Source organism: Lactuca serriola, chromosome 9 (genome assembly GCF_051521515.1).
Source record: "Lactuca serriola cultivar US96UC23 chromosome 9, Lser_US96UC23_V15, whole genome shotgun sequence".
NCBI classification, from domain to species: Eukaryota; Viridiplantae; Streptophyta; class Magnoliopsida; order Asterales; family Asteraceae; genus Lactuca; species Lactuca serriola.
Window position 1 is genome coordinate 12407797 of NC_136416.1, and position 23657 is coordinate 12431453.

Consider the following 23657-nt stretch of genomic DNA (forward strand, 5'->3'; position numbering starts at 1 on the left):
CTGCCCGCGAGAAGTTCGATTTTTGTAGAGATCTTCCAGATCTACCGGAGAATACTACTTCTACGAGTCGTAGTGCTGTCCGATCATCTTCTAATCAAGTGAGTGTGTGGTTACTTTCTTCTAACGCATAATTATGAAGTATTTTATACGAAATACGTGTTATGTGTATAGTTTTGTTGTTATGTGTGTGAATGTATATTCACTTTCTTCTATCTCATAGATCTGATTTATTCTCTATGAAATACGTGTTATGTGGGTGTGCCTCATCCATTATGTGGAATAGGTATTGAATGAGAATGTTATACAGGTTTTAAACTATGTATAAAAATATATATTTTATCTACTAATATGTTGGGTAGAACATGGGTAGATAGTTGATGTGTGATAAACAGATGAGAGGCCTCGATGTTGTTGTTGTTGATCTAGTTATTCAGCGAGTATGGATTAGACTAAGAGGTTAATTTTAGATCCGGGAGTATGGATCAGGTAAAGAGATAAAACTTGTTATTAGTCCGGGAGTATGGATTAAGACTAAGTTAATTGTCCCTAGTCCGGGAGTATGGATTGGGTACAGTTATTGATCCGGGAGTATGGATCAGATCAGGATTAGGGTATAGTTGATTGTCCTTATTCCGGGAGTATGGATTGGGTACAATTATTGATCCGGGAGTATGGATCAGATCAGGAGGTAGTTTTAGATCCGTGAGTATGGATCAGGTAGTTTTAGATCCGTGAGTATGGATCAGGTAGTTTTAGATCCATGAGTATGGATCAGGTGAAGAGGATAGTTTTAGATCCATGAGTAGGGATCAGGTAAAGAGGAAAAATATTAGATGCGAGAGTTTAGATCGTGTCATTGTGAGGATCAATGGGGTGGGTTAAGAGTTGCCTTTATATGGTGAAATAGTGCAAGTTTGAATGTTCTATATTTATAAATATATGATATAACGTTGTGGGATGAAAACCCTATATGTTCACCAGGCTCCCAAGCCTGACCCACTCAGTTTTCTTTGTATCACAGGTATTAATACGAAGACATATTGCACAGAGAGATTTAAAGGAGATATAAATCAATTGTGTAATTAAATGTAAGTTCTGTTTATGCTTATATGTCTGTATCGGAACATGACATCCCAAGGTTTTATTATTAAATGAAAATACATTCTCTTTGAGAAATGTTTTGATAAGTTATTATCATATTTTGTTTTGGGAACAAATTCCGCAACTGTTTTCTTTAAAAGAATACTCTGATTTTAAAAACAAGCATAAATAAATCGGTCTTTTATTGTTGTTTGTATCGGTAGTTCGTAACCGTTTGCAAAAAATATTTATATGATCTCTTCTAAATGACTCCAGATCATGAATTATACATTTTTTAAAAATGTTGTTTGTATTGGTATTTTATTGTTGTTTGTATCGGTAGTTCATAACCGTTTGTAAAAACCATTTATAGGATCTCTTTTAAATGACTCCGGATCATGAATTATAAATTTTCCAAAAATGTTATTTTATCATATTTAATGTAAAAACTCAATATTACATGTCTTTCATTTCTAACTTCACTTATGCATTCATTACATCAACAAAACTTATATAACATCATAATAACTTATAAGATTTCTTAATAACTATTTTTCCATTTTTTTAATATAAAGACCAAAATACCATTTTCTTCACAAACATAATGCACACAACTTTTACACCAACTTTTAAAGATACTATTTGCACACTTTAAAAGCTACCATTTACACACTTCAACCACTATGACACAAGAAAGAGAAGCTTTGATTTGCATTTTCTTTTAAATTTCAACCCAATAGCTATGGATTTACTTCAACCACTATGACACAAGAAAGAGAAGCTTTGATTTTCATTTTCTTCTAAATTTCAACCTAATAGATATGGATTTATGTCTAAAGTTAAAAGGGTAAAATAGATCTCAAAAATTCTAGGTCACTTGGTTAACCCTGGTTTTTAACGATTCCATGTTACTTGTTCAACCAATTTTTTGAGAAAATCGACCGATTTAATATCGATCAGAAATAGCACAAAGCCGATCATGATTGACCCGTTCTCTTCACCGAGTCACAATCCAACCAGTTCGACCGGACCGGCATGGTTAACCTGATTTTTAAACATCTCTTCAAATATGGTCATTTTATCCAAATGTCAAAAACATTTGCATACTAAAATTAAAAAAATGATTACATATTAAAAATTGCAAATGACACGAAAGTCACTATGTTATCAGTTTTTCGATTTTGACACTCTATATTTTTCCAAATCGAACATCACTTTATCATTTTTTTCCAAATCGAACATCATTTCATCGAGTTATTTCAAATTTTTAATGTTAACCAAAGAATTGTGTATGTCTAGGTTAATTATTATTAAAAAAATAAATAATAAATAAATAAATAAAAACTCTTTCCTATACTTGTTAAGAGGATATGGAAGCAACCATTGACCAAATATATGAGGCTATAGGGAGTAGTAGCATGTGCTAAAGCATTGTCACATCATATTTTTTATCAACACCTAAGTTAGTTTGATGACATAGAATGATGATGTGTTTAAAAGATGAAATTTTTTTTAAAATCAAATAAATGTTTACTTAAATATTTAATTAATATAAACTTTAATATTGTACAAGTTGTTAAGCTAAATTTACAACTAATTAAAACTGAAACAATAAAATTGTCAGAGGGGACCACCTGCTTCCTTTCCATATTCTTTTTCATCTTGCCAAGCACTTGGCGAGGATTGCCTGACACATAAGTTTAACAGCTGTAGAGGAGTGATGGCGAGTATTCCATGTAAGCAAAGCGAGGGACATGGCAGGCCACTCCCTGCAGCCTGATAAAAGTAAGCTTTACTACTTTTCTGACCATTAAGCCTGTCCGGTCTCATATGAACCTACCTGGCTCAGTGTTGTAAGTGAAAAAATATGGAAAATGCTATTTTCTTTACCTATATGGACATTGTATTTTGCTCCCACAATATCAACAAAACACAAAAAATGAGTGTCTTTTCTTTTAATGTACCGGAAGTGCTTAACACTAGAAATCAAGCAAACTAAGAGCATCTCCAACCCACTCCCATTTTCCATTTTTTCCTCCATTTCTTCCCTTATTCCTCTCCAACTCTACTCCATTTATTCCCCCATTTTGGGGAAAATAAATAGTATAACACCATATTTGGTGTTATACTATTTATATCCCCCAAAATAGGGATGAACTTTGAGTTGTTAGTTTTACTCCCTCGTTTTATATATTTATACAATTTTGATTTTTTATTTACTAATTATTATTTAAATGTAATATTTAATACTTATAATATTGTGTTATATATTAAATTCTATTAATTAATTATAAATATAAAGTTTGTTTTTTGTTTAACAAATTCATATTAAAATTTAAAGACATAATTGAAATTTTAAAACACAATAACATATTTTACAAAAGCTTATAATTATATATTATAAATATAATCTAATTTATTTAATATTATTGTAACGAAATAATATAAATTATATATTTGTTAAAACCAAATTAATAAGAGTGTGTTGGACAATTTCTATAAGTTAGAAGAATAAAATATATTTTTTGGAGATAAAAATGGAGTAAAAAATATAATAGGGTTGGAAATGAAACATTATTTACAGGGAAAAAATAAAAATGGATTGAAGAATAGGAAGTTACAATTTTGATGTGTTTTGTGCTCTTGCTTTTTATTTTAACTTCTAAATTAAGAAACCAAAACCATGATCTCTTTCTCATTATCTATCATAACATTAAATGTAAGGTTACATGATAAAAAAAAAAGATAAATGATAAAGAGTAAATTTCTGAAATCGTCCCTGTGGTTTGGTCAAAATTGCACGTTTGGTCTCTAATTTTTTTTTTACACTCGGATCGTCCCTGTGGTTTGATTTTGTTGCGTTTTTCGTCTCTATGGTTTGGTAAAAGTTGCATGTTTGGTCCCTAACTTTATGTATGGTCCCTAACTTTATGTATGTAAGGGACGAAAAATGCAACAAAATCAAACCACATGGACGAAAAACGCAACAAAATCAATCCACAGGGACTATCCGAGTGCAAAAAAAAATTAGGACCAAACGTTCAATTTTGACCAAGCCACAGGAACAATTTCAGTAATTTACTCAAAGATAAAATCAATCCATACGCTAAATGATTATGAAAACCATATCAAAACAATAAAATAGTTTGAATAACACCATTTGCATGCATTTAAAGATCAAAAATAACCCAAATAGATCCATCAAAAAGTAAATTGGTAGAAATATTGATTATGTTACTTGTGGATCATATCAAGAACAATGCAACCATGGCCAAAATTCCCATTTTACAAGTGCAAATTGGTGTTGTCAAAACCATAAACAAACTATTCAGTATTTGCGAGGTGGTTTTTGAGTTGGCAGCAATCCAAAACGTTTCTTCAAAAGAACTCTTTGCCTTGAGAACTTATCATCAGGTGAAAACCGAGCTGCAGATAAAAGGAAAAAATAAATGAGGGCAAACTTGTAATAAGTTAAGACTTATCAGGGAAAGCCATTTTCTTTTATTTTTTCTATTAAGTCGTTCTTTATGGATTAAGTAAAAAATAAACACCTATATATGGCTTTCCACGATTAAGTTATTATGTCCTCATTAAGAACTTGTACATATGATAAATGAAAAACATACCAGGATGAGCAGACTGCGTGGCAAGTCCAAGTGGTGACTCTTTCTGCACACACCAAAAAAAAAAAAAGATCAAGCAATTTCTAAAATAATAAGACCAAAAGCTTCTTCACTCATTTATGGAATTAAGGTGCAAATACGTATTTCAGATCAATGAACAATCAGGTTTATTGACAGAATGAAGTCAATATCAATAAAGAATGCCAAGAAGACAAATTATTAGAAATTGTTGCAAACTTTTCAAGTACACGAATGCCTAAAATGGACGAACCTTGGTGGTGTAAACTTTGTCACCATTTTCGTTTATGTAAAACTGGAGATACATCTTGATTGAGTATACTGCAAGAAGCGCAAAAGCATGATTAGACTCACATATACACAATTACACATGAAGTAAGAAAATCAGTTATGGATCCGGGGTGGAAAGCAATCAATTTTACCCTCACAAACAAAATAGCAGGCATCCTTAGAATCTTAAATTAGCAACAATTTAGGTTTGAAGACCTAATGGGTATAGGTGCCAGTGGATCTAATTAGGGGGTGAAGAAAGTTTCGGAGAAGGGTGAAGAAAGTATCTACAACAACGTTGAAAAATCACAAACTTCTATGATTGTTTATGTATCTACAACAACGTTGAAAAATCAAAGCGCTTTTATCGGGAAAGGGCGAACCAGAAATCAAAAGGATGAATGAATTATATGCGTCATTAAGAAAGTTTCGGAGAAGGGTGAAGAGAGTACCTTGATTAGCAGGAGAAGAACGGCGACTGTCAGATAAAGTCTTCCGATGATCGACGACGGCGAAAAATACTAGGGTTTATCTCTGGGTTTTAGGGCTTTATATTATCCACTCGCGGCAATGATATTATGAAATTTGACAAAATGAACCCTTAACTTAGTATTAACTGTATTATTTCATTCTTGTACTTTGGAAAAATGGACGAGTTAAATCAACTAAATTTTAGGAAGTCAAAATTCACTATCAGTTTCTTTCTGCACCGAAAAAGTTTTTAGTCTACCTGTAAAAAATATTCTCTTAGTTAATAAGTCATGGGTTCTAATCTTGTTGGAGACAGGTGGTAATTTAAAACTAGATTAGTTTGCCGTTCCAAAAAAAATCTTGGTATACAACAGTTTTTCTCCATTCACAGCAATATATGTTTTATAAAGTAACTTTTTATTTATTTTTACGGATAGATCTTGTGTTTCATTTTCTTACATGGTTGAATCTTATGTTTCAGTCACTAACTTTATATTTTGACACCGATGGAGCTTACAATTTTAAACAAATTAAATCCGTTTTGGATTTGGAACTATATTTTCCGTATTTTTTTTAACTTAAAAAAATCTTGCAAATTTAAAATCAAATGATTTTTTATGTTTTCCTAAAAACTACTCATGCAATGGGTGTTTCAGCCTTCCAGCTCTAAGTATGAAGATATCATTCATGATATATATATATATATATATATATATATATATATATATATATATATATATATATATATATATATATATATATATATATATATAAAACGATCATTGATGTAAGGGAAAAAAGTCGAAATACTTCCAACTATCGATACCTTTGTCCATATTAGCGAGGAGCTTATCTTCCAAACAAGTTCTCTTCTCAGACAAACAGGACTTTTAACAGAACGCCAGATGATCGTGAATTCTTTGTGTTAAAACATTGTGATCTTTCCAAACAAGGCCCAACTGAGGGGAGTCCCAAGTTGAATGAAGATGATTCGACTGATTCTAAAAAGACAATACTGCAATCTGTAGGAAAGCTTTTTGGTTTTCTTCCGTTGATATGTTTATTATTATTAGGGAGGAGGGAGTCATTCCCTCCCAAGTCCCAACCCACTGAACCCACTGTCACATCATTTTTTCTCTTTTATTTTTCATTATCGTTCTCAACCCACAACACACAAAAATCTTATCTTTTTGAACCCACTCAACCCATTCAATTAAAAAAAATACAAAACTTCCCGAGTTCAATGGGTTGGGAGGGAATGACTCTCTCCTCCCTTATGATTGGATCGAAGCCCTAGTTATGTCTACTCAACCAACAAAGCTTCCCGAGTTCAAGTTTTGATATCCAGGAACAATAAATAATAAATAGTTCAATAATTAAAAAAAAAAAAACAAAACAAACAAATAAAGAAAGTGTTACTGCAAGAAACAGCATCCTACATTCATTTCTTCCTAAATACATATAATGTCATCTAAATACATATAATGTCATAATAAAAAATACATGAAAGTACAATGCTATAATCGGGTAGAGTTTTCAAAGTACATTGCATTAATAAGAAAAAAAACACAGTTACAATACCATATGAGAGCAGACATAGACATAATTGCCAGCTCCTTTTGAAAGTTTAAATGTAAGAAATAATAACAATATCATTTCATCTGTACAACTGACTGGGTAGATTTTGAAACAAATGAAAGTACAATGCTATAATTGGGGTACATTTTTTAAAGTAAAAAAAAATGGAAGTACAATGCATTAATAGAACACACTTTGCTGCATTTTAACAAGTCAGAGTGCAGGAAACAGCAAAGTACTTTCGTTGATTTGTTTATTATAGCATCCTACTTTCATTTCTCCACTGATTTTTTATTATATCAACCCAACAATCTTGGTAATATATCATTATGAAGTATTTTGGTAAATATGTTTTTAAAACTATAAGCTATACCAAGGAAAGATTTAGGATTCAACAAGATTACAACAGGTCAACAGGAAAGGGCCAAGAAAACCTCAAGATTGTTAAAACTATGAGTGGTATATTGATAAATGTTACTGCTTCTTTTTTATTCCATATATCAAATTAAGCAGCAGCATATAACCAGATACTATCTATCTCTATGATGTCAAACTGATTGGCCTAACACTTTCAGCTAAAAATTAAATTACAAAAATGGTGAAAAGATTTACAATCTAATTAACGAGCATTCACTTAGTTAGCTTCTGATAATCTTGTGCATATCGACTCTGGGCTTGATATCTTGTTAACACTGCATTTGAAAGAAAATTTGTTAACTTTAAAAATGATTTAAAGGGAAACAATTGAAACTAATACTATTATATTTTGTTGGGTTTTACCAGAAGAGAAGATCACCACTGGATGCCATTTTCTGATGAATCCATTCAGGTGCTAGTTCTTTCAACAACATGAGTTGTTCCTCAACTTCTCCTGTGGGTAAAATTAGGATTAGATTTGGGCTTTTATATAGTGACGAAATTGATAGGATATGTATATGTATATGTATACCATGATCATGAATGAAGACTTACTTCTATCAACAATTTCCAAACGGCATGAGATTATTGTGTGTATGAGCTCCTCTTTTGTGATGACTGAGCGTTTTTGAAAAATAAACAAAAGAGAGTCAAAAAGCTTGGGTAACCCTGCAATCATTTGTTTCCTCCATTTAGCATGTGAGATTGCTGGATCATTCTCCTCCTTTGCTTTTCGTTCCTTCTCTTTAATCTGAAAAGAGATATATCAACAAGTTATGATTCAACTCATCAAATACCAAAAAACATCCATAAAATTGAAGAAACGAAATGAACAGAGTAACATAAACCTACAGATGCAAACAGATCTCCCGAAAGAATATCACAAAGACTATCATCATCGGAAGAAGAAGAAGATGCAATTTTGACAGAAGGCGTTTTATTCTTCACAGGAGTGTCAAACAATCTTCTAACACCTGAACGTCTAGTTAACTTGTTGGGCACTGATTTGGTAGGAGACATGATTGAATCTTCTTCATCAGGAGTAATTAAACTCCTTACTGGCATTCTTACTGCTTGTGCAGGTGTAGCACTCATTGGAGTAGAAAAAAGCTTGGCAGGAGTTCCATCAATGGAAGAAATATTTCCATTCTTTGAAAAGCTCTTAATTGGAGTTTCAGGTAAGTTTGAACACTTTTGAACCGGAGATGGAGCAATGGATACGCAAGCTACTTTGGCGGAGCTATTGTCAGAAACCTGTTTTGAGAAGCGTCTCTTGAAAGACTGAGGCATATGAGATGCTACCAATGGCTGAAGTTGAGAGACTGTATCCTGAACTGAGCCCAAATTGGGATTTTTCATTGCATTCGAAGATAGCACACAGCTCGACTGATTGAATGGTTCAGGTAACATCCCCTCTGGAACTTCATCTCCCTAAATGAAAAGAAGCATTATTAATCACACGATTATGCATAAAAAAACCTAATTCAGAGTGAAATAGTAGGATGCAACAAATATCAATACCTCGGGATTGGACTTGTAGTAGCTCACAAGCCTGGATCGAAACAATTTCGTCATCAGTATGTTCTTGCTCTCTGATTTAAGCTTTTCATCATCCTGAATAATGCTGAAATTCAAAGTCACGTCAAGTTCTGGTTTCATGCAACTGGTTCGTTCATCGCGGACAAGAATCTTCTTTATCTCAATCCCCTCAGGCAAAATAAACTTGAGCTGAGCTAGATGACTATAGGTGAACCTCCTGTACAATCAAATATGACCGAAAAACAAATTAGAAAACTCACCCCCAATACCATCTAACAAATTAAGCGTTTTGAATGAATGAATTCGTATACCTGTCTGTTAAACTCTCCACCGCACGGCTAATGCTTGTAAACGTCGACATAGATCCTTTCAATCCAAGAATTCGAATAGAAGATTGCAGGCTATTAAAGAACTCATCCAATATTTCGTACCTAAACACAAGTAATATTCGAATATCATCAGCATTGTATTCAAATAGAGTAGACACATTTCGATAGAGAACAGTATAAGAAACGGGAAAACGATTTGTACCTTTTTGGAAGGGCTTTGGTGGTCTTTGGCTTCGTGGTTAGGGTTTTGCTTGGGGTAACGGAGGATGTTAACGGGTCAGAGGAAACAGAAGGTTTCAGATCTGACTTTCGGAGGTGCTTGGCCGCTTCCCTGACTTGACTCACTGATCGCAATGCTTGGCGGCGGGTGAGAGATCTTCGAGGCGGTTGTGTGGGCGTTGCAGGAGTTTTGGTGCTCAACGGCATCTGATCTGGTGCTCCATCTGCTTCGTCGGCGGAATGTTGTTTGCCGACGGAGGATCGGAGGACTTTCTTCGATTTGAACGAATCGAACGGTGTAGAAGAAGCTCCGATGGAATCCATTTGAACAGAGAGTGTATTTGTGTGTGTTGTTATGAGAAATGCGGTGAAGATGGAGATAGTGGAGATCGTTAGCAAAGTAATAGGTTTTCTTTTGGCGCGAATGATTATATGGAAGCTGATCAACAAGACAGCGTTCGCGCCAAGATCATACGTGGACGCGGGAGGGGAGGCGTCTGTAATTCCTTATGTTTATTTTTACACCCTCAACTTTACAGTTTTGAAATCTTAAATCCAAAAATTAAAATTTCGTTTACTTATGTCCAAAAATTCTCTTATTAGTTTTCATTGCTAAAACAAAATCAGCTTTTCCCCCACCAAACTCTTAACTATTTTATTATTTAGAGCACTAATTAAATTGATGTTTCTTTATTTGCTTCCAAAAAAATCAATTTTCATTTTATATGCTAAAATTGAATTATATTTTGATTTCTAATTTTGAATGACTTTAAATTTTCAAATACAGATTTTGTTAAATTAGGTTTAAAATTATCTTGTTTTATATGCTAATCTTAATCTTATCAACAACCGATATATCAAGTAAGCATTAAATTTTATCGTGCTTTAAGATAAATTTATCAACAAAATAAATAAAATTGCATTAATAGATAAATAAAATGAAAATACCGGACTATATTCTTTTTGATGATTCTTGTATCAATAACGAATTCTCAAAATGTTTGAGCCTTTTCTCTTCAAAGCTTTGACAGTTCTATCACGATCACTTTAAATAGTTTTGGTTGTGTGAATGAAGACGTCTACAAAAACATTAGGCAAACAATCAAGAAACATAATTTTATTAGGGTTTCAAATGTATAGAAAACATATATTCATACATTGTTATATACTCTTTAATTATGACCGTTGTTGGTGTTCAAATTCTGATTAGGTATAATATTTAATAATTAGCCGTTAGTCCATTTAGGATAACCTTTAACTTATAGCCCATTGGGCCATCAAATTTTTTTTTGGAACCGGCCAATGATATATATAGAGGAAAAAAAAAAACCACAGCTAGTGGCATACAAGAGTTCAAAATACGATGAAATGAAAAGAAACAGGAATTGTAAAAACAAAACAAAGAAAAGTTCAGGAAAGCAAAGGGCATTGAGACCATGATGCCCAATTTAGCTTGTCGTTGTTCCCCCTATTTTTCACCCACAGGTAAACCACTGATTTGATGATATCAGTGACTTTATCTGGTGGCAGCCGGTTTTTCTTGAAGACCATTTCATTCCTTGCCTTCCAAAGACTCCATAAAGTTCCATAATAGATTGCTAAGATTATCCTTCTTTTTATGCATACCTCCCTTTGAGAAATAGAACCCAATACATCCTTGACTTTTTTTGCATACCCCCCATTGAGAAATAGAACCCAATACATCCTTGATTGTGTGGAGAGGTCCCAATTGAATATTACACCATCTTGATACCCCTTCACATACACTCCTGGCATAACTGCAGTCCACCAGGACATGATTAGAGTCTTCTTCGTATTCATTACACATGGGGCAAGTCAAATTTTCCAGAACTACCCCTCTCTTTGCTAACTCCACAGCAACAGGTATCCTTCCCATTTTCGCCCTCCAGATGAAGCAATTGACTTTAAGAGGGACTTCCTTAAGCCAACTGATTTGACCATCCATGACAGATGTCGTGTAATCCCATCTATGTCTAAGGTCACGAACCTCGTACGTTCCCGTCGAAATCAATTATCATATTCTTTCGTCGTCATCTTGGTTGTTAAATCAAAGTCTATAGCGAGAATGTCTTAGGATGAAAAAAAAAAGTTAAAATCAATGTTTTAAAAACTAGTTTTTTAGTTGAACCGGTATGATGATCGGTTTCCGGTTTAATCGGTTCGACCGTTGAGTAAACCGGTTTCTATAATTTTCATCTTTTTTCGTATTTTTCTACATATACATACACAAATCAAAAAATTGATGTCCATAAGTTCAAACATTAAAATACACATGAAAACAAGTTGTAGATCAATCTAAATACATTAAAATAACTCATAATTATAAGTTTTACATCAATCCACATGCATTAAAAAAAAGTCCTAGATGAATATAAACGCATCAAAAAACTTCATAACATTTATCATGTGCTTTTATTAAGAAAAAATTTAAAAAATATGAAAAAACTACCAAAGTTTATTATGCAAAAGGTTTAAATTTCATGTGTTTTTATTCAATTTAACCTATTTAACCGGTTTAATTGAACCGGTTCAACCGGATTTTTCTAAAAACCGGCCGGTTCAAACTGGTTCAAAAATATACATAAAATCGGTGATAGTTGAACCGTTCCCTTCCCTGGTTTCCGGTTCAACCGGTCGGTTCAAACCGGTTTTTAAAACATTAGTTAAAATGTTTCTTGGATTGAAATAAAAATACATCAAAAAGAGGGTTATTGCCATACATGTTTTATGAAATATTACTAAATCATAAATCATAAAAGTTTTACATAAACATAGCGGGTAAACGAACAGCAAGTTGTAGCGTAACTTCATTTTGGATGACAAAGTAATTCTTTTAAAAACAACATTCATATATATTGGGGTCATAACATTATTATGCATGATCCGTTGGACTTTATTGACGAGCTCTACAACATTTGGTGCAAAGAAACCGAAAGTATCATATGTAAAAGGAATAAACGTGTGTTGATTTTTCATGCATATTTTCTCGTGTTTTGCCATTTTGCATGAGACGGCTTTTAAAGCAACTTGCCCCGCAGTAAAACCTTACTTTCCAAACCCACAAGAAAGGAAACCTTTGTTACATCCATACATGTGTGCTTCCCTCCAACCCAACCAAAAACTAAAACATCAATTGGTGTAACGCCCATAGATCCGGGCTAGTCAATTTAAAGACGATAAGCATCAAAAAATGACTTTTTTATGGAAGATTATTTAGAAGGATTAATCTTAACTAAGTTATAGTATATGTTACAAGGATTCCGTACATATAAAGAACGCCGAAATCCGAGCTATAACGAAAAAGTTATGACCTGTCGAAGTTTCGCGAAAGAACCGGCACGACACAACGCGACGTAAATAGTGAATTTACGTTAGAGAGATATTTGAACTTAGCGATCTAAATGAAAGTTGTAGAATACGTTAAACCGAGATCGTGCGTAAAAGAACGCCCAAATCTGACTTCGTATGAAGAAGTTATGATTTTCCGAAGTTTCGACTTAGCAGTATGCAGCCCGAAACTCGAGATTGAAGTCGAGTGATACTTAGCCGAAACAATCTAAACGAGAGTCGAAGATCTCATCGATAGTAGTCCAACGATAATGTAACGACCCGTTCCCGGTATGTTAATTCATTGGTAATTGTTGTAAGTTTTGCAAGAGGAACTCGGCGAGTTCATAGCCTGACTCGCCGAGTAGGGTCGCGGCTGCGAGCACGCGTGAGCCGGGGACTCGGCGAGTCCATATCCTGGACTCGGCGAGTCCATCCGTCTGGGTGAAACCCTAAATCCCCGGGTTGCCCACTATTTAAACCACCTTATAACCCCATTCTCGCCTCCCTCACCCTGTGAACGCAGTGAGAAAACCCTAATCCTCCCTTGAGAGCTTATAAGTGTTTTTGGTGCCATTTTGTGAAGGTGTGAAGAAGGAGAAGAAGAAAGAAGCAAGGAGAAGAGTTGGAGTGCAAAGATCCTAGGGCAAATCTGAGTTATTTGAGGTATTTTCGGAGTTCCCTCTTGTTATATGCTTTAAACTTCCATTAGGGCTCTCCTAAGAGCTAGTTGATGCTTGTTCCAAGCCTTATGTGTGCATGAATGCCTTAATAAGTCGAGATATCTTTAGATCTGAATGATGGGGTGTTGTAGAGCCCAGATCTACTGTCTTTTTGGAGTTACTTTGCATATTAATCATAAATCTACCCATTTTGTGCATCTTTTAGCCTTATTTCCCTTACTCATGAGGTTGTACACGTAAAGTTGGAAACTTTACGTGGTAAATCAGCTTATTGGACTCAGATCTATCAATTGTATGTGTTGGATTCAAACAAAATCGAGTAAAAATCAGTTGCATGGCGGCAACTCGGCGAGTCGGGAAGAACGACTCGGCGAGTTGGGTCGCGAGTCCCCGATTCCTTCATTTTATCAGTGTCGAGTGGATCCAGTGAGTTAGAGAGTGGACTCAGCGAGTTGAGAGTAGACTCAGTGATGGAGGGACTCGGCGAGTTGTTCATACAACTCGGCGAGTCCAAGGCAATCTTCTTAAGCTCAAGAACAACTCGTCGAGTTGTTCATAGGACTCGGCGAGTCGGATGAAGATTGTCTGAGTTCTTGGATCGGGAGAGTACTCGTCGAGTCGATGCCATACTCGACGAGTAGCAGCGAGTTAAGTCGAGGAGTGAGAATAGGGACTCGGCGAGTTGGCGGCCCAACTCGGCGAGTCAGGTCAACTATGGGTTGACTTTGACCGAGAGTTGACTTTGTCTGAGAGTTGACTTTGACCTGGGGTAAAAGAGTCATTTTACCCAGTGCAGTGTCTAGTATTTGATTGAGTATGTTTATGGTCTTGTAGCCGGGGAGATACCGGAGCAGCAGCAGTTAGCCCTCAGAGCTATTCACTCAGCAGCCAGTTCACGAGGTGAGTCTCCCTTCAGTAGGATCGGGTCTACGGCCACAATGTCGGCCCGTGTAATTATCAGTAGTCCGGTCTTTAGTTTGATGTAGTAGCTAGCTGGCTTGACGTCTTTGTGATTCAAGCATATTTGTGTTATGTGTTCCGGACTTCGGTCCGATGCAGTCAGTTCCGGACTTCGGTCCGATGCAGTTAGTTCCGGACTTCGGTCCGATGCAGTCAGTTCCGGACTTCGGTCCGATGCAGTTAGTTCCGGACTCCGGTCCGATGCAGTCAGTTCCGGACCCTGGTCCGATGCAGGGGACAAGGTCCCGGTCAGTTCCGGACTTCGGTCCGACGCAGCTAGTTCCAGACCTCGGTCTGATGCAGTGGGCAAGGCCCAGTATGTGATTTATATGTATTGTTTGGTATGTGGTAGTTTGGGGGGAGCTCACTAAGCTTCGTGCTTACAGTTTCAGTTTTGTTTCAGGTACTTCCGCTTGTAGAGAGAGGAGCTCGGGATGATGGCATCGCACACACCACAGCTTCAGCTTTTATCCTGGGAGTTGATTGGTTCTTGATTTTTATATAACATGGATATGATATAGTTTTTCGCATAGTGTTTATTATTATTTGAGATACATCATGTATGGTTTATGATATGACACTCAGATTATGGTTTTTGGTTATATTGAAAAACGAAATTTTTGGGTCGTATTTTTGGGTCGTTTCAAGTTGGTATCAGAGCCCTGGTTTGAGGGATTCGGATACACTTTCGGGTGTATCTGAACTCAAACTAAGGGGGAAATAAAAAGATTTTTTTTAAAGGAAAATGTTTTCTAAAAGAATTTTGAAAGCACTTAGGAAGAAAGAGATTTTTAAACAAGATAAGGGTGTGGTGCATGCGATCAGCCGAGCTCAAGTAAGTACTCCCAGATTACCCATACAAGTTATTTGTTCAGTTTCAGCTTCAGTAGAACAGCATGCTAGTATAAGACTAAGGATCTAGGAGGATGCCTTATGTGCCTGCTTTATGTGTTACATCTTTATGAGTATTGCATGTTAGTATTGAGTAGACAGCAGTAGGATAGCCTGTTTAGGTTATGCCTGATAGTATGAGCTTAGCACTGCATGCTAGATCAGTTTCTCGTTTTGAGAATAGTTTTGCCTGAGTATGTTCCCTTATTCCGAATGCTGCTTGCTTCGTGCTTTGTGGGAGTTCTGAGTGATGGAAGTTAGCCATTAGGTGAGCACGTTACACCACATGTGATCAGGGTTAAATAATCCCAGAGTGCTGGAACTGGCCCTATTGCGCAGCTCTTGTTTGAGTCCAACCGTTATAGGGACAGGTCTTTTACTTGAAGGATTATCTGATCTTCGTCACATGTGATGGTGTTCAGGTGATGGTTAATTAGCATTATAAGGAGACCTGCAGCAGCTGAGGACTAGTTGAGTTGAGTCTGAGGTTTCCCTGGGGCAAGCCTAGGATGAGAGTAGCAGAGATCAGTAGTAGTAGAAGTGACTTGGTGGAGTCAGGGCAGTTCTTGAAGAAAGTACGGATAGATGTGGAAGGTAGTATGGGCCCGTACTACTGGAAGCAGAGGATCCGTACTCGAATCAAGAAAGGCTGAGACAAGACCAGGAAGCTAGTTGTAGTATCAATGATCCCTCAAGATATTTCTGTTTTCTGATGTAGTTGTGATGTGTTTCAAAATGGTGGTTCTACGTTCGAGACCAGCAGCCGGCAGCGGAGGTGCCGGGGAGGGATCAGGTTCAGGTTCGGGGGATGAGCGCATGGATGAGCAGACCCGAGAGTTCCTTTCTTCGGAGATTACGCACATCATTATAGAGCAGACTCCTGTGATCTTCGGTTCGATCAAGGAGGGGATTCTAGAGCTGATGGATGAGAGATTGGGCACCTTCCGTGCCGAGGTGGCGGCCATGATGGGGACGCGCACCCTTACTTTCAGGGAGTTCAGGGCATGTGGAGCTCCAGACTATCATGGGGCGCGAGACCCCATAGCGAGCACCAGATGGTTGGCGGATGTGGCCAACGCTTTCCGTACTAGCAGATGTCCCGAGGGGGACAAGGTCAGATTGGCGTCCTGTCTTCTGAAGGACAGGGCACGAGATTGGTGGGAGGAGGTCGGGCATGCCATTGGGGATGATGCAGCATTGGACGCCATGACCTGGGCTGATTTCTCTACCAGGTTCAGGGCGGAGTTTGCACCGGTCATTGAGGTGCAACAGCTAGCTAGGGAGTTTCAGGACCTCACCCAGACTACAGAGACAGTGGCGGAGATCACCGCCATGTTCAAGGAGAGGGCTCTTCTCGTTCCTCAGTATGTAGCTGATGAGGAAATGAAGAAGGCCCGTTATCATGAGATGTTGCGGAGCGATATCCGCCAGTTTGTGAGCCGGTCCAGCTGTAAAACGCTGGAAGATATGATTGCTAGAGCTCGGGAGAGGGAGATTGACCTTGAGATGGAGAAGAAGAGGAAACCGGAGGCGGTTTCGGGTTCAGGCGGTTCGGGCAAAAAGCCCAAGGTTTCGGATCACAGATCTAGGAGTCAGCAGAGCCACGGTCGATGTGGCAAGTGTGGGAGATTGCACGAGGGAGCGTGCAAGGCAGGGAGTTCCGGCTGCTACAAGTGCGGTCGGATTGGGCATTTGAGTAGGGATTGTACGGCCCCTACTACTGCCGTCGCAGCATCAGATCTGATTTGCTTTCAGTGCAATCAGAGGGGACATAAAAAGTCCCAGTGTCCGAGTTTAGCTTCAGCGGGGAAGGTGGCTGCACCTGCCCCTGCTACCTTGAGGATTACAGATGACAGCAGAGGAGGCGCGAGCGACTCCTGATGTGGTGACGGGGTCGTTCTCTGTGAACGGCATTTCTGCTTTGGTATTATTCGATTCGGGGGCTACCCGATCATTCGTATCTCTTGCGCTTAGCAAGAGGTTCAGTAGAGCTCCAGGGGAGCTGGATTGTCCATTAGAGGTTGAGATAGCGGATGATAGGACCGTGAGGGTCGGCAGAGTGCACAGAGGGTGTTCTCTTCAGTTATTTGATGAGCAGTTTTCAGTGGATTTGGTACCTATTCCCCTGCGAGGGAATAAGGTTATTATGGGTATGGATTGGCTAAGCCCCAATGGGGCGGTGATTGATTGTGAGCTTCAGCTAGTGAGGGTTCGCACTCCCAGTGGGGGAGAGTTGGTGATTCAGGGCGAGAGGCCACAGCGAGGACCGACCTTTTGTTCTGCCGCAAGGGCGAGGCGCTATGTTCAGCAGGGTTGCGCCGGTTTTGTAGCTTACGTTTTGGATGCCCGGGAGAAGGGCAAGTCGACAGTGGATGATGTTCCTATTGTTCGAGACTACCCGGACGTGTTTCCCGAGGATTTGCCGGGGATACCTCCTGAGAGACAGGTTGAGTTCAGGATCGACCTCATTCCTGGTGCGGCTCCGATAGCCAAGGCACCGTATCGACTAGCTCCCCCTGAGATGTAGGAGTTGTCTACACAGCTGCAGGAGCTGTTAGACAAGGGTTTCATTCGGCCGAGCAGTTCGCCTTGGGGAGCGCCGATCCTGCTTGTGAGAAAGAAGGATGGGTCGCATCGTATGTGTATTGATTATCGGGAGTTGAATAAGGTAACGGTGAAGAACCGTTACCCACTCCCGAGGATAGATGATTTGTTTGATCAGCTTCAGGGAGCGTCTTGGTTCTCCAAGATCGATCTACGCTCCGGATATCATCAAATGCGGGTTAGAGATGAGGATGTACAGAAGACTGCTTTCAGGACCAGGTATGGTCATTACGAGTTTGTGGTGATGCCATTTGGGCTCACCAATGCTCCAGCCGCGTTCATGGATCTCATGAACCGCGTGTGTAGACCGATGCTGGATCGGTCAGTGATAGTGTTCATAGATGACATCTTGGTATATTCCAAGACGCAGGAGCAGCACGAGGAGCACCTGCGGGAGGTGCTGGAGGTTTTGAGGAGGGAGAGACTTTTCGCAAAGTTCTCCAAATGTGAGTTCTGGTTGCGCGAGGTGCAGTTCCTTGGTCACCTCGTCAACCAGAAGGGTATTCTGGTAGATCCGGCCAAGATAGAGGCCGTGATGCAGTGGGAGGTCCCGAAGTCTCCATCTGAGATTCGGAGCTTCCTAGGGTTGGCAGGGTATTATCGGAGATTTATTCAGGATTTCTCCAAGATAGCAGTGCCGCTCACCCGACTGACCAAGAAATTAGTGGTATTTCGTTGGGGTCCGGAGCAGCAGACAACATTCGAGACCCTCAGGCAGAGATTGTGCGAGGCTCCGATCCTTACCTTGCCAGAGGGAGTAGAGGACTTTGTAGTCTATTGTGATGCCTCGATCACAGGTTTGGGAGCAGTTCTGATGCAGCGAGGCCATGTGATAGCTTATGCCTCGAGACAGTTGAAGCCTCACGAGGCTAATTATCCTACCCATGATTTGGAGCTGGGGGCAGTTGTGTTTGCCCTCAAGATTTGGAGGCATTACCTTTATGGGGTCCGTTGTACTATATACACGGATCACAAGAGTTTGAGATATCTTATGGATCATCCGAGTTTGAACATGAGGCAGAGGAGGTGGTTGGACGTGCTGAAAGACTATGACTGTGAGATCCTTTATCATCCAGGGAAGGCCAACGTGGTGGCCGACGCCCTAAGCCGCAAGGTGTCGGCGGCCCCTATCAGGGATCTGTGTATGAGGATGACAGTGATCACTCTACTGTTGGAGCGGATCAAGGAGGCTCAGATGGAGGGCCTCAAGGAGGAGAGGCAGAAGTGTGAGAGGATAGTAGGCCGAGTAGCTTCATTTGATTACGACAGTCGGGGTTTGTTGACGCTTCATGGTAGGGTATGGGTACCGTACTGGGGTGGGGTACGGCAGGTATTGATGGACGAGGCTCATAAGTCTCGATTTTCTATCCACCCAGGAGCGACAAAGATGTATCGATATCTTCGACCTGATTATTGGTGGCCCTGCATGAAGCGGGACGTCGCCTGGTACGTCGAGAGATGCCTGACCTGCCGAAAGGTCAAGGCGGAGCACCAGAGACCTCACGGCAGGATGCAGCCGTTAGACATTCCCGTGTGGAAATGGGAGGACATTACCATGGATTTTGTCACCAAGCTTCCCCGGACCGCACGTGGAGTGGACTCGATATGGGTAGTAGTGGATCGGTTGACGAAGAGTGTCCATTTTATCCCGATCCAGGAGAGTATATCGGCGGAGAAGTTAGCCGATATCTATGTGCATGAGATTGTGGCACGTCATGGAGTGCCGGTATCAGTGGTGTCTGACCGAGATGTCCGTTTCACATCCAGATTTTGGAAGCGGTTCCACGACGAGATGGGTACTCGTCTCCATTTCAGCACCGCTTTCCACCCTCAGACAGACGGGCAAAGCGAGAGGACGATTCAGACTCTCGAGGACATGCTTAGGGCATGTGTCCTAGATTTCGGTGGCAGTTGGGATACGTATCTTCCGTTAGCGGAATTCTCGTATAACAACAGTTATCATGCGAGCATTGATCGACCTCCCTTTGAGATGTTGTATGGGAGGAAGTGTAGGACCCCGATTTGTTGGGGCGAGGTCGGTCAGCGAGTCATTGGGAGCACAGAGGTGGTGCTCAAGACGACTGAGTTGATCCAGCAGGTCCGTAGTAGACTGCAGACTGCTCAGAGTCGGCAGAAGAGCTACGCCGATAGGAGGCGTTCGGACTTGGAGTTCCAGGTGGGGGATATGGTCCTTCTGAAAGTCTCACCTTGGAAGGGTGTCATCAGGTTCCGGAAGAGGGGCAAGTTGGGCCCCAGATTTATTGGTCCTTTCAGGGTTTTAGCCCGGGTGGGTCGGGTTGCTTATCGGTTAGATCTTCCTGAGGAGCTTAGTCAGATCCACAACACTTTCCATGTGTCTCAGTTGAGAAAGTGTTTGGTGGATGAGTCAGCAGTCGTTCCCCTAGAGGATATTCAGGTTGATAGCAGCCTGAATTATATTGAGAGACCGGTCGCAATTCTGGACCGGAAGACCAAGACCTTGAGGAACAAGGAAATTCAGTTAGTAAAGGTGCAGTGGCAGCACCGGAAGGGGTCTGAGTGGACGTGGGAGGCTGAGGAGGAGATGAGAGAGCACTACCCAGAGTTATTTGCAGATCCAGCCGTAGCAGACTTCGAGGACGAAGTCTGAGACAAGTGGGGGAGAATTGTAACGACCCGTTCCCGGTATGTTAATTCATTGGTAATTGTTGTAAGTTTTGCAAGAGGAACTCGGCGAGTTCATAGCCTGACTCGCCAAGTAGGGTCGCGGCTGCGAGCACGCGTGAGCCGGGGACTCGGCGAGTCCATATCCTGGACTCGGCGAGTCCATCCGTCTGGGTGAAACCCTAAATCCCCGGGTTGCCCACTATTTAAACCACCTTATAACCCCATTCTCGCCTCCCTCACCCTGTGAACGCAGTGAGAAAACCCTAATCCTCCCTTGAGAGCTTATAAGTGTTTTTGGTGCCATTTTGTGAAGGTGTGAAGAAGGAGAAGAAGAAGAAGCAAGGAGAAGAGTTGGAGTGCAAAGATCCAAGGGCAAATCTGAGTTATTTGAGGTATTTTCGGAGTTCCCTCTTGTTATATGCTTTAAACTTCCATTAGGGCTCTCCTAAGAGCTAGTTGATGCTTGTTCCAAACCTTATGTGTGCATGAATGCCTTAATAAGTCGAGATATCTTTAGATCTGAATGATGGGGTGTTGTAGAGCCCAGATCTACTGTCTTTTTGGAGTTACTTTGCATATTAATCATAAATCTACCCATTTTGTGCATCTTTTAGCCTTATTTCCCTTACTCATGAGGTTGTACACGTAAAGTTGGAAACTTTACGTGGTAAGTCAGCTTATTGGACTCAGATCTATCAATTGTATGTGTTGGATTCAAACAAAATCGAGTAAAAATCAGTTGCATGGCGGCAACTCGGCGAGTCGGGAAGAACGACTCGGCGAGTTGGGTCGCGAGTCCCCGATTCCTTCATTTTATCAGTGTCGAGTGGATCCAGTGAGTTAGAGAGTGGACTCAGCGAGTTGAGAGTAGACTCAGTGATGGAGGGACTCGGCGAGTTGTTCATACAACTCGGCGAGTCCAAGGCAATCTTCTTAAGCTCAAGAACAACTCGTCGAGTTGTTCATAGGACTCGGCGAGTCGGATGAAGATTGTCTGAGTTCTTGGATCGGGAGAGTACTCGTCGAGTCGATGCCATACTCGACGAGTAGCAGCGAGTTAAGTCGAGGAGTGAGAATAGGGACTCGGCGAGTTGGCGGCCCAACTCGGCGAGTCAGGTCAACTATGGGTTGACTTTGACCGAGAGTTGACTTTGTCTGAGAGTTGACTTTGACCTGGGGTAAAAGAGTCATTTTACCCAGTGCAGTGTCTAGTATTTGATTGAGTATGTTTATGGTCTTGTAGCCGGGGAGATACCGGAGCAGCAGCAGTTAGCCCTCAGAGCTATTCACTCAGCAGCCAGCTCACGAGGTGAGTCTCCCTTCAGTAGGATCGGGTCTACGGCCACAATGCCGGCCCGTGTAATTATCAGTAGTCCGGTCTTTAGTTTGATGTAGTAGCTAGCTGGCTTGACGTCTTTGTGATTCAAGCATATTTGTGTTATGTGTTCCGGACTTCGGTCCGATGCAGTCAGTTCCGGACTTCGGTCCGATGCAGTTAGTTCCGGACTTCGGTCCGATGCAGTCAGTTCCGGACTCCGGTCCGATGCAGTCAGTTCCGGACTCTGGTCCGATGCAGGGGACAAGGTCCCGGTCAGTTCCGGACTTCGGTCCGACGCAGCTAGTTCCAGACCTCGGTCTGATGCAGTGGGCAAGGCCCAGTATGTGATTTATATGTATTGTTTGGTATGTGGTAGTTTGGGGGGAGCTCACTAAGCTTCGTGCTTACAGTTTCAGTTTTGTTTCAGGTACTTCCGCTTGTAGAGAGAGGAGCTCGGGATGATGGCATCGCACACACCACAGCTTCAGCTTTTATCCTGGGAGTTGATTGGTTCTTGATTTTTATATAACATGGATATGATACAGTTTTTCGCATAGTGTTTATTATTATTTGAGATACATCATGTATGGTTTATGATATGACACTCAGATTATGGTTTTTGGTTATGTTGAAAAACGAAATTTTTGGGTCGTATTTTTGGGTCGTTTCAGATAAAAAGACAGACGAAAACGGAGTTCAGATGAAGGAGTTATGAATTTCGAACGGAGTTTTCCTGTCCCGGCCTACTAAAAATATATATAAGTAATATATTTATAATATATTAAAAATGAAGTCAAAATTAGCCAATGGAGTCTAAACGAGAGTTGTAGAGCATAATCTCACCTTCGCGTTTGTATAAAGAACGTCGAAAACTGAGTTCGTATGAGAAAGTTATGAATTTCTGAAGTTCGGGGCGCGAACCCCAAAGCTGTGTCAGAGACCACGACGTGGCAAGTCTTCTGACACCTCCGGGAGTCCCCCAGACGCAACTTGCAATGACGTATGCAATGACGACCAAGCCCACGACGTGGAAAAAGGTGTCACGACGTGGCAAGGGCCAATTTTGCCCTATAAATAGATTTGAAGGGCCAGCCGTTTAGGGTTGCTATTTTCTCTCCTCTCTCCCGTTTTACCTCGATTTGCATGCAAGAAATATCCCGAAGCCCGAAGATCCCGAGAAGAAAAGAGTTTCCGAGCCGAAGCTCTGCCCGCCAAGAGTCCGGTTTTTGTGAAGATCTTCCAGATCTACCGAAGAATACTACTTCTACAAGTCGTAGTGCTGTCTGATCATCTTCTGATCAAGTGAGTGTATAGTCCCTTTCATAAACACGATTATAATACAAGTATTGTTTGAATGTATTAAGTATATGTTTTGGGTGAGTGTGTGGTCACTTTCATCTTACACATAGATATGAAGTATTTTATAAAATATGTGCTATGTGTATATATATTGTTGTTTATATGTGTGAGTGTGTAGTTACTTTCTTCTAATGCATAATTATGAAGTATTTTATACGAAATACGTGTTATGTGTATATTTTGTTGTTATGTGTGAATATATATCCACTTTCTTCTATCTCATGGATATGATTTATTCTCTATGAAATACATGTTATGTGTATGTGTCTTATCTTTTATCTGGAATGTGTTTTGAATGAACATA

General features: G+C 40.0%; 2 protein-coding genes across 2 annotated transcripts; both read right to left on the bottom strand.

The window, feature by feature from the left end:
- Positions 1 to 4222: 4222 nt before the first annotated feature.
- LOC145077124 (H/ACA ribonucleoprotein complex subunit 3-like protein) lies at positions 4223 to 5599 on the bottom strand. Its single transcript, XM_079022898.1, has 4 exons — positions 5444 to 5599; positions 4975 to 5042; positions 4707 to 4749; positions 4223 to 4506 (listed from the first exon to the last, which is right to left on the bottom strand). The coding sequence occupies exons 2-4, from the start codon at positions 5026 to 5028 to the stop codon at positions 4409 to 4411; spliced, it is 195 nt and encodes a 64-aa protein (XP_078879024.1). The 5' UTR covers positions 5029 to 5042; positions 5444 to 5599; the 3' UTR covers positions 4223 to 4408.
- Positions 5600 to 7502: 1903 nt separating this feature from the next.
- LOC145077143 (CDT1-like protein a, chloroplastic) lies at positions 7503 to 9959 on the bottom strand. Its single transcript, XM_079022916.1, has 7 exons — positions 9528 to 9959; positions 9308 to 9427; positions 8979 to 9213; positions 8310 to 8888; positions 8013 to 8208; positions 7821 to 7911; positions 7503 to 7732 (listed from the first exon to the last, which is right to left on the bottom strand). Exons 1-7 carry the CDS (start codon positions 9866 to 9868, stop codon positions 7675 to 7677), a joined length of 1620 nt encoding a protein of 539 aa, XP_078879042.1. The 5' UTR covers positions 9869 to 9959; the 3' UTR covers positions 7503 to 7674.
- Positions 9960 to 23657: the final 13698 nt, after the last annotated feature.

Coding starts and splice junctions, on each gene's coding strand:
- LOC145077124 (XM_079022898.1), bottom strand. CDS start 5,028: ATGTATCTCCAGTTTTACATAAACGAAAATGGTGACAAAGTTTACACC. Junction 4,750..4,974: donor ACAAAGTTTACACCACCAAG/GTTCGTCCATTT, acceptor TGGTGTGTGCAG/AAAGAGTCACCACTTGGACT. Junction 4,507..4,706: donor CACGCAGTCTGCTCATCCTG/GTATGTTTTTCA, acceptor TTTTATCTGCAG/CTCGGTTTTCACCTGATGAT.
- LOC145077143 (XM_079022916.1), bottom strand. CDS start 9,868: ATGGATTCCATCGGAGCTTCTTCTACACCGTTCGATTCGTTCAAATCG. Junction 9,428..9,527: donor ACCAAAGCCCTTCCAAAAAG/GTACAAATCGTT, acceptor ACTTGTGTTTAG/GTACGAAATATTGGATGAGT. Junction 7,912..8,012: donor TTTGGAAATTGTTGATAGAA/GTAAGTCTTCAT, acceptor TTTTACCCACAG/GAGAAGTTGAGGAACAACTC.